This window comes from Cebus imitator, unplaced genomic scaffold (assembly GCF_001604975.1).
Source record: "Cebus imitator isolate Cc_AM_T3 unplaced genomic scaffold, Cebus_imitator-1.0 Scaffold595, whole genome shotgun sequence".
Lineage (NCBI taxonomy): Eukaryota > Metazoa > Chordata > Mammalia > Primates > Cebidae > Cebus > Cebus imitator.
The window spans coordinates 65,955-77,989 of NW_016107910.1; the positions used below are offsets into that span (position 1 = coordinate 65,955).

General features: G+C 34.0%; 1 protein-coding gene across 1 annotated transcript in view; it reads left to right on the forward strand.

The window, feature by feature from the left end:
- The window catches only part of LOC108294653 (highly divergent homeobox), a gene marked incomplete at its 5' end in the record, with an annotated part of 54,324 nt that overhangs the window by 18,588 nt on the left and 23,701 nt on the right, over positions 1 to 12,035 (forward strand). Inside the window, one exon of the mRNA XM_017516579.2 lies at positions 7,284 to 7,491. Coding sequence (XP_017372068.2) covers positions 7,284 to 7,491 — 208 coding nt within the window. The remainder of the gene's footprint in view (positions 1 to 7,283; positions 7,492 to 12,035) is intronic.

Genomic DNA, 12,035 nt, shown 5'->3' on the forward strand with positions numbered 1-12,035 from the left:
CTTTAAAGCAAAGAACCAGCAAAAGGGCAGTCTAGCACTACAGAAAATGTTTAGATAATAACCTCTTTACTCTAGCCAAATGCCACGGGGAAAAACTGCACCCACACTTACCCCAACGAGAAAAGGCCAAGTGGAGAGCCAAGACTTCTGCCTCGCCAAGTTGTGGAACAGCTAGACGCCCATGTCCCCGAAACAAACGAACAACCGCTCACTGATGGGTTAGTGTCAGATAAGAAAGAGTAGAGGGCCGGGATTAAGAATCTTTCCTCCACCATTTCACTGCAATGTCAGTAGAAAATTTTTATCCCCTCCTGCACTTAGAGGTGATGAGGAGCCCTAACTCCTCCTCTTTGGGGTTGTATCAGAAGATTCCTACTGGATCTCCGAGACTCCCAACATCACCCAGGAGTAAAATGAATCTCTTTCCCCACTGGATGTCAATACAAGTCTAGTGGACAACCTGGACTTTTACCCTCTTGTAACTGTCATAAGATAGATAGACAGATAGATAGATAGATGACTGATAGATAGATACATAGATAGATAGATAGATAGATAGATACAGATTGATAGATAGATAGATGACAGCCTAGATCAATCACTAAAAAGTCATACAAGGGAACACAGAAAAGTTCTATACATAAATATAAATGGAATTCTAAATATTTTTAAATACCCCACAGGAATGCAGGGGAAAACACAACAAAAGACACACAGAAAATATGAAGGCAGAAAATGAAATGACATATTTAAGCTTTAACACAGAAATAATTGCATTAAATTTAAATGACCTAAATTCACAAACTAAAAAAAGAGATTTGCAAATTGGGTTTCTAAAAACGACATAACTCAATGTTGTCTACAATATATTAAAATATGATATGTGTAGTTTGAAAGTAAAAGGATAGAACACATATATAATGCAAACATGAATAAAAATAAAACAGGAGTTGATATATTAATATCAGATAAAGTAGACTTCAAAGCACAGGAAATTACAGGGGACAAAGTGGGACACTATATAATAATAACAGGGTAAACATATCAAGGAGACATTGCAATTCTGAATGTGTATGCATCAGATAACACAACTACAAAATATGTGAAGCAAGAACTACAAATTCTGAAAAATAATAAGTAAATCTAAAATTATATTTGGAGATTTCATCACCCTTCTCTCAACAACTGCTACAGTAATTACACAGAAGAATATTAGTAATATAGAAGAACCTCAAAACACCTCAATCAATAGGGTCTAATTGACTAATAGAATGTACAACCCCACAACAATAAAATACACGCTTTTCAACTGCTCATGGAACACACAAAAAAGATAGAGTAAATCCTGGACCATAAGACAAACCTCAGTAAATTTTAAAAATCTAAATCATACAGAATATGTTCCTGACTACTCTTGATCTCTTGATTCAAAGTAGAAATCAATAACATAAAGATAACAAGAAAATCTCCACACACTTTTAAGTTATGCCACACACTTTTAAATAATCCATGGTCAAAAAGCGAATCTTTTTTCAGCTTTTATAGATTTAGGGATATAAGTGCAATTTTGTTACACACATATATTGTGTAGTGATAATGTCTGGGCTTTGAGTGTACATATCACCTGAATAGTGAACATTGTACCCAACAGGTGATTTTTCAACCCTCACTCCTCTTCCATTCTCCCACCTTTTAGAGTTTTCATTGTCTATTACTCTAGTCTCTATTGCCATGGGTACCCACAGTTTAGCACCCATTTATAAGCAACATTATGTGGTATTTGACTTCCCGTTTGAGTTATTTCACTTAGGATAATGGCCTGTAGTTCCATTTATGTTACTACAAAATAAGTGATTTTATTCTTTTTTATGCCTGGGTAGTATTCTATGCTGACACACACACACACACACACCTACACACACACACACATACACACATAGGGTTAGGGTTAGGAGTAAAAGCGGTTAGGGGTTAGGGTTAGGGTTGTTATATATATATATATATATATATATATATGTGTGTGTGTGTGTGTATATATATACACACACACATAAACGTAGATGTACATATATACAAGCATATATACATCTATGTTTATATACATCTCTATGTACATTAAATGTATATGTACATGCATACATAAATGTATAAATGTATATATGTGTGTATATATACATCTATGTTTACACATACATATATATATACATATGTATAACAATCTTAACCCTAACCCCTAACCCTCTTAACCACTAACCCTAGCCATATATATACACACACACACACACACACACACATATATATCCTTATATATATACACACAGATATATATTATATATGTATATGTGTGTGTGTGTATATATATATATATATATATATATATATATATATATATAACATTTTTAAAGAAGAAGTCATATGGGAATAAAATGAAATTGAGCCTCTAGTTTCTGATCTGGCATTTGAAGAGCCTAGAAGTTAACAGTTTATCTTAACAAATAAAATACTGAACAAACTGAAAATCAACAATTCTTTTTAGATTTGACAGATAAGTGAAGTTATAGGGCAAACCACTGACCCAAAAATTGGTGAGATAAATAGGCAGATACAGAGAATCACAACTTACTGGAGCAGAATTCCATGAGCAGAAACCTCCATTGGAACCAATACCAAGACAGAAAAACCTAAATTGTCATTGATGAATTACTGGAGGCTCAGTGTAGACAAGTCTGAAAGTTAGAAATTCTAGAGGGCACAATCATGGAGGGGGTGACACTTTTGTGAGTTTTACTCCTAGAGGTTGTATCAGATTCTCACTGTAAGTATTGGAGAAAAACCCCTTCAGGCTCATGGCAGGAAGAGTGGAAAAGTAACCGTTTTTAAGAAGACTAGAACATTCTGTTCTTAAGAAAGCCTGTTCTTAAGAACAAATATTTTACTAGAGCCTAACCTATTGGGATTTTATTAGGACATAACCAAATACAGCCCCCTTTAGCGATCCTCTCTCACTTAAGGTAGAGGAAAAATTTATAAGCACTTGTAAAGTTCACAGGCCACAGCAAAGATTCGCTAAAAGACTTAGACCTCATCATAGGACTATAGGATGCTTTACGTTCTTCCTAACCTTAACACTACATCACCAAATGCCTAGTTATTTTAGTTCTTTTTACCCAGTACATCCTGTTGAACTTTTAGTAAAAAATGACAAGGCATAGCAAAAGGTAAAAAACAAAAACAAAAACAAAAACCCCACAATTTGAAGAGACAGAGCAAGCTTCAGAACTACATTCATACATGACAGGGATGTTAGAACTTTCAGACCGGGAATTGGAAAGAACCATGATTAATATGCTAAGGGCGCTAGTGGAAAAAATAGACAACATGCAAGAACATAATGGTAATGTAAGCAGAGGCATGAACATTCTAAGAAAGGATCAAAAATAAATGCTAGCGATCAAAATCGGTAACTGAAATGAAGAATGCTTTTGATGGTCTCATTAGTAGACTGGACATGGCTATGGAAAGAATTTCTGAACTTAAGGATATGTCAATAGAAACTTCCAAAACTGGAAAACAAAAAACAAAAATATTGATTAAAAATGGAACATAATATACAAAACTATGAGATAAATATAACAGGTGTAACATATGTCCAATGGGATACTACCATAAAGAAAAAAGGGAAACTAGAACCGAAGAAACATTCAAAGCGATAATTACTGAGAATTTTCCCTAAATTACCAAACCACAGATCCACGAAGCTTGGAGGACACCAAGCAGGACAAATGTAAAACAAACAATCAAAAACTACACCTAGGCATATCATATTCAAACTGCAAAAATCAATGATAAAGAAAAAGTCTTGAAAGAAGTCAAAGGAGAAAAACAAATACTTACAGAGAAGCAATGATAAAAATTAAATCTGACTTTTCCTCAGAAATCATGCAACCAAGAAGGCAATAAAATGAAATATTTGAAGTGCTGAGAGGAAAAAACAAACAATACCAACCCAGAATTCTGTACTCAGTGAAATTACTCTTCGAATGTGAAAGAGAAATAAAGACTTTTTCAGGAAAAAAAAAAAAAAAAAAAAAAAAAATGGAAGGAATTTGTTGCCAGTAGAACTGCCTTGCAAGAAATGTTGAAAAGTTCTTCAGATACAAGGGAAACCATACAGGTCCATGCAGAGCTACATAAAGAAAGAAAAATCATTAGAGAAAGAATATTGAAGGTAAAGTACACTGAAAATACAAAAAGAACAACATAACAAATTTGTGGGATGCAGATAAAGTGATGTTGAGAGCAAAATTTATTATAGCGTATATATTAGAAAATAGAAAACTCTCAAATCAATAATGTAAACCCCCACCTTAAGAAACTAGAAAAAAAAAAAAGCTGGACATGGTGACTGGTCAGCGCTTATAGTTCCAACTACTAAGGAAGCTGAAGTGGGAGACTTGCTTGGGCCCAGGAGTGCAAGGTTACAGTGAACTATTATCACATTTCTGTGACAGAGTGAGATCCTGTCTTTTAAAAAAATAAGATAGTGAAAAAGGTAGAAACTAGAAAAGGATGACCAAAATAAACACAAAGCAAACAGAAGGAAGGAAATAACAAAGGTATGAGCAAAAATCAATGAAACTGAAAAAAATAAAACACTTAACTTTAGCTTCCCCAAAATTAAACACTTAGGTATAAATTTAATGAAATAATAGGCACACAAGATCTGCATGAAGAAATCTACAAAACTCTGATAAAAGAAATCAAAGATCTAAATAAATGGAGAGATATTCCACGGACATGTATAGAACAACTCAAGTATACCAAGATTTCAGTTCTTTTCAACTTGATCTAGATTCAATGCAACCTCAATCAAAACCCCAGAAGTTACTTTTCTTCTATGAATTGTGCTTTTTAATGCCATTTCTAAGAATTCTTCACCAGTCTTGAAGCCCCAAAGATTCTCTTCTCAAAGTTTTAAAGTTTTGTTTTTTATATTTAAATCGATGATCCATTTTGAGTTCATTTTTGTGTAAGGTGCGAGATTTAGGACAAGGTTCATTTTTGTTTTTCTATGAATATCCAATTGCTCCAGCGTTGTTCCTTGAAAAAACTACCCTTCCCTTATTAAATTCCTTTTGCACCTTTGTCGAAAGTCAGCTAAGTTGGTCATACTTGTGTAAGGCTATTTCTGGATTCTTTATTCTGTTCCAGTGATCTATGGCTAGCCCTCTGCCAATACCACACATTCTTGATTACTGTAATTATATAAGAAGTCTTGAAATTAGGTAGCTATATTCCTTCCACTTTATTCTTTTTTATTCAATGCTGTTTTAGCCATACTCACTCACTTTCTTTCCATATGAATTTTAGAATTATCTCATATGTATCTACAAAAATCTTGCTGGAATTTGATAAAAATTATGTTAAACTGTGTTTAATATAATGTGATCATAGCTCACTGCAGCCTTGATCCTCCCACCTCAGCCTCCCAAGTATACGCAACTACAGGCACTCACCAGCCACCAGGCCCATGTTAAACTGTGTTTAACAATTAGATGTTTGTCAAGTTTACCAATCTTTTCAATGAACCCATTTTTTTATTATTTAAAATTAATATCCTTTATTTTTTGAACAGTGTTAAGTTTGTGCTGCAAAAGGCCAATAGGACAGAAATTTAAGCTACAGACTGGGAGTAAATGTTTGCAAACCACAAATATGACATAGAACTCATATAGAGAATATGTAAAGAGCTTCTCAAACTTCAACACTAAAGAGACACAAGCACTTCAATTAGAAAATGAAGAGCCATTTCACTGAAAAGGATAGCAAATACAGAGATGATAAATAACCACATGGAAAGATGATCAACATTAAGAACTTGTTGACCTGTTACTACACACACCTATGAGAACAGATAAAAATTTTTAGAAAATATTGACAATACTAAATGCTGGCAAGAATGTTAAGAAACTGGATCTTTCATTCATTGCTGATAAGAATATAAAATGGCAGAATTTCTCTGGAAAACAATTTGACAGTTTCTTATAAAATTTAACATGTAACCATATGATCTGTAATTTTCATCCTTGTGCATTTATCCTAGAAAAATAGAAACTCTACCCAAAACCTGTAAATTACCATTCAAAATGGCTTTATATGTAATAGGCAAAATATTTGAAACAACATAAGTGTCCTTCAACAAGGAAATGGTTAAACAAACAGGGGTACATACATATCACGGAATACTGCTTAGCAAGAAAAAGAATTGGGCTCAATATACACAACTTAAATGACTCTCCAGATAATTATGCTGAATTGAAAAAGCTTATTTCAAAAGGTCACATGCTGCATGATTCAATTTATATGATATTCTTGAAAAAGCACAATTATAGAGACAGAAAACAGATTAGGGATTGTGGGAAGGAGACGAAGAGGAATGGTGGGATAAAGAGACATAGAAATATACACACACATTGTACAGTATCAATTTCCTGTTTTTGAAATTTTGCTATAATTATGTAAGATGGAAGCTGGAGAAGATGGAGTGAAGAATAAACAATATTTATCTTTGAAACTTCCCATGATTTTAAAATTATTTCAATACAGAATGTCTTAAAACTTGGTTGTAAATTCAGTAAAATAAAACTTTACAATGGTTGAAATACCAGGGTAATAATATGGAACCAAATAAAATTAACAGAGGTCACATTTTCACATAGGAAGAACAAGACTGGAAATAGCACATGAATTATAGTTATAATTATGATGTTTCAGTTTGAAAAAGAACCAGTTTATTCTTCTTTTGGAAGATTTGGTGAATTGTTTTCTTGAGAAACAAAAAAATGAAAAAAAGAAAAGAAAAAGAAAAAAGTCATTTTCAATCGACTGCATATTGCTTAAAAGTCTGAATATTTAGATAAATATCTTCTTTCTGCTAATAAATATTTTAAAATAAAAGCCATAACTATTAACATTTTGAGGCGATTGACATGCTAACCATCATGATTCTACCATTATAAAATGTGTACATTTATTGAAACCTCACACTGTCACACTGTACCCCATAACCATGTACACTTATTATGTGTCAATTATAAATAGTTATAAAAAGACAAAACATAATTATTTTTATCTTAGCATATTGACATAAAATTTTTATCTTTCTATATACCCATTTATTCCTTTAAATCATATTTTATGCAGTATTTATTCATTATTTTACTGGGCATAACTGATAAGTTTTCTACATTTACAAAAATTTCTCCTATATTTTTCTTATAAAGACTTGGATTGGGAATCGAAGAAGGAAATATCGTTTAATGGGGATTGAAGTTCCGCCTCCAAGAGGAGGCCCTGCTGATTTCTCTGAGCAGCCTGAGTCTGGTTCCTTATCTGCACTCACACCAGGAGAGGAAGCTGGGCCTGAAGTAGGAGAGGATAATGACAGAAATGATGAAGTATCCATCTGCTTGTCTGAAGGAAGCTCTCAAGGTACTTTATATGCTGAATCTCCTAATAATAGCCTTTGTAAATTTGATGCATTTTTTACTTGCTTTTCAGCTCACTGCACTTCAAGTCTTGAGTCTTCAAAACATTTGGCCAAAGAATATATTTATTTTTAGTGCCTCCACCTAAACAGTCTCCCACATCATCATCACAAGGAACATTCATCTACAACAGTAATAATCTCCCACATTTATAAATATTGCCCATTACAATTCATACATTATGATTAAGTAAATAATTTTTAGTTTTTTTGGAATTCTAGTCAGTTTAGGTCAGAATATTATAAACACACAGTAATGAAAGAGTATGGTATAATGTGACAAATACCAGGCTAGTAGTCAGGAAATCTGGATGCAACTCCTAGCTTTTCATGTGACATTTCATAAGACTTTCATGCAAAGTATTTAATTACTTGGTCTTTAGTTTCCTCATGTGCCAAAAAGAATTAAACTGGATCATCGTTATGATACCTCTCAATATTTCTCTAAATGATAATTCTAATAATATCATGTAATTGTACTATCTGTCCATTTGTCTTCAAGCATAGATATGATTCTCTTCTGACACATTTTTTATTAACACACTTATTGAGATTAAATTTACACATCATAAAATTCATCCATTGTAAGACCAGGTGAGGTGACTAATGCCTGTTGTCCCAGCACTTTGTGGACTGATGTGGAATGATTGCTTGAGCTCAGGAGTTCGAGATCAGCCAGGGCAACATAATGATAACTCATCTCTACAAAAAGTTTTTTTTAACATACTAGCTACAGTCTCAGTTACTCAGGAGTCTAAGGTGAGAGGATCACTTGAGCCCTGGAGTTTAATTAAGGCTGCAGTGAGCTCAAGTGACTGTGCCACTGTACTCCAACCTGGTGACAGAGTGACACCCTGTCTCAAAAGAAAATCATTCATTTTAAATATAGAATTCAATGATATTTAATGAATTTTATACAGTTGTACAACCATTACCATCAATGAAATCTGAATTTATGTCATTTTCATCACTCCAGTAATTCCCTTGAACCCATTTGCAGTCACGCTCTCTTCCCACTCTCAACCTCAGGAAGCCACTGATCTGCTTCATGGCTATATAAATTGGCCTTTTCTGGGCAGTTTCTATAAATTGAATCATACAATATATAGGTTTTTGAATCTATGACTGAGAAACAGAGGTTCATGCCTTTTATCATTTTGCTTTTGATTTTATTGAGCTCTGTTTAGAATAATTACAATCTATTTTTCAGTTTATTGTTTGCCTTTTGTTTATGGTATTTTCTGATTTCAGATTTTCTTTTGTAATTGTTAAGTTTTCAAATCTACCAATACTTATTTTGGGTCATGATTACAGTCTTTCCTTGTACTATAATTATGTGAATATACCCCTACATTTGCCTCTAGCATCCTTATAGTTTAATTTGTACAACTTGATATTTATTTCACCTAGAATTCATTTTGCTTCAAGACGTGTTAATACATCTAATTTTATTTTTCCAAATGGTTAACTAATGTTCCCTACACCATTTGTTGAATAACTCATCTTTTTCCAGTGAGTTGAAATGTAGATTTTTATCAAATACACACACACAGATGCATATATATACACACTCTCTCTCTCTCTCTCTCTCTCTCACACACACACACACACACACACACACACACACATACACACATGCAGACATACACGTATACACATGTGGGTCAAATTTGAGACTTCTTATTGTTACACTGATCTCATGGCTTACAACTGTGGCTTTATAAAAATGTCTTAATATCTGGTAGGGCCCTCATTCTTCTTTGTTCTTATGGTATGTTGATTCTTTAGAATTGTTCAGTCATAAATTTTGTACTGTTTAAGCATACCTTTTCCCAATCTCCTTTCCCAAAATCCATGAAAGATTTTTCTTGGCATTGCATTAAATTTATAGAATATTGTAGGAAGATGAATTCAGTTTTGCACGTATTCAATTTTAGCTAATGGTTGAACATGCATGTGGAGCTGTCCACAGATCTTTGGATAATATGAGTCTGAAACTCAGATGAGGGCTTAAGACAGAAGAAGAAATACAAAATTCACCCACATTGAGGCAAAAAATATCTAGTCATGAAAATTGAAGATTTAGTTAAGTGAGAAAATGAAAAACAAGAAAGGACAAGGGACAAAGACTGCGCATTGATAAATATCCAGATTTGGACATTGGAGGAGAAAAGGGAGCCATTCAAATAACATGTAGAAACAGAAGCAGCAGAACATTATGGTTTTCCTAAAACCAAAAAACGAATCAGGTGCAGAGGCATGCCTGTAGTCTCAGCTACTTGAAAAGCTGAGGTGAAAGGATCCCTTGAGGTTAAGAGTTTGAAGCTGCAGCGTGTTCTGAATGCATCTGCGAATAGCCACTGTACTCTAGCCTGGACAACATAGTGATTTCTGTCTCTAAAATTAAGAAAAAAACTAAAACAAATAAGAGATTTCAGAAGGAAAAGCCATCATTGTTTCATTGGACTCATGGCCTCTTAGAAGTTAAGTAGAAAAAGGAATGAGAAAGCCATTGAATTTGTTGTTTTGGAAATTATTTAAAAAGCAATTAACTGCATGGGGAGAGGAGAGGCAAGCAGATTGCAGTAGGTTGAGTAATGAAAGGGAAAGCAAAGCTACTAGTATTAAGAGGGCCATGTGTTTTGAATATTCAAGTTTCTCTCTCTCTTTCTCTCCCCTAACATTTGTTATTCATATTGAAGATGATAACAGAGAATTGAGTGTACAGGAAAATAGTGAGGCAGATTTTAAAATTATCAAGAAAATAGAAGCACTGCAGCATTTCCAAGCCCTTTGTTTCTAATATAGTTGGTCCTTTAAACCATTTCTGTCATTTGCTAGTGTTTACTAAATTGCATGTGCCTGGAAATATTTGGATATTCCCAGTGCCTCATGACTGGTGTTTTAGGGCCTGCTGAGTGGTGGCTAGTTGAAGGAGATTGGAGAAGTAGGGATTTGTGTGTTTCTGTGGTTGAGTGGGTGAACTGAGAGAAAATATTCTGAGAAAGTGCAGAAGACCCTAAGTGAAGTTTCACTTCTCCACCTAAAAGATAATTTTAGGAAATAGGTAGTTGAAGGAAAAAAGGTGAAGGTTAATTTTAAAGTCCACTTTAATGGTCCACTCTTAGTGGACCCCTGCTCCTACACTGACATTCTTTGTCATGGTGTGTTCCTTAAACAGCTGGCACAGTAATCAAGACACAATGAGAAAAAGAAGAAAGAGAATTTAATGTATGAATAAAAAAACACTTGATCATAAGTGTAATTGTCTAGATTTTTTATTGGTGTCTTTCACAGTTGTATGGTAACCTTTTCATTCTCACAGAAATTTCAACAGAAAAGCATAAAATCATTTTCAAATACTGAAAAGAGCCATTTTTGGTACAGTTTCCTACTAGTCATGCCCTATGTGTTTCCTCATTTTGCTACATGACTGGAGCAAGAGGATGAGGGGTGGGGTGCTACACACTTTTCAACAACTAGATCTTGAGAACTTACTCTCACAAGAACAGCACCAAAGGGGAAATCTACCTCCATGATCCAGTCGCCTCCCACCAGTCCCCACCTGTATTACCGGGGATTACAATTTGACATGAGATTTGGGAGGGGACACAGACCTTAAACCATATCAGATTCAATTCATTCGTGTTGTGGCAAAAGGCAGGGGGAAAAACAGTCAAATATATACAGATAGAGAGAAAAAAAAAAGAGGTTACCAGGATCAGGTTTGGTGGGAGAGGAAATAGGGAAATGCAGGTCAAATAATTAAAAGTAGCAAATATGTAGTATGAACAGATCAAAAGAGCTAATATGCAACATGAAGATTACTATTAATAAGTGTACTGTATTCAGAATTTTTGCTAAAGGAGTATGTTACAGCTGCTCTAGGGTGGGGATGGGTAACTGGTGAGATAATGAATGTGTTAATTTGTTTCACTATAGAAACAATTTATATATGGGTGTCTGTGTGTATCTTATAACATCATGTTGTATACCTTAAATATGCCCAATAAAAGTTAATTTTTTAAAAAAATCTAGAGGAGGAGACAAAAACATTTAAATTGTATTTATAATGCACTTTGCATCAAAATTCTGGTAAGATTTTCCTGGATATCTTAAACTTGAATTCTCTATATGGTCATATGTCAGTTCCTGGATCAACTGTATTTTTCTCTTAATAATTCCCCCAAGCTCATACGAGGCACACCTATATTTCTTTCCAAGAGAAGGAATGGACTTAGAAAAATTGGGGAGGGCTGATAAATATTTTTGTTCTGCTTCCTAAGGTGAAATAAAATGTCAGTTACCGTGAGACCATGAAATTCTACTAGTATTTATTCAAACAACCTCCATGACGTGGCTATGCCAAAAGAAAAAAAAGAGAGAGAGAGAGGAGCATTGCTACCTTGTTTTTCTAAGGGGCTGGTGGAGGGTAATCTAAAATAGAAAAGATTATACATGCAGACTCCCTGTGTTTTGAACCAACCTG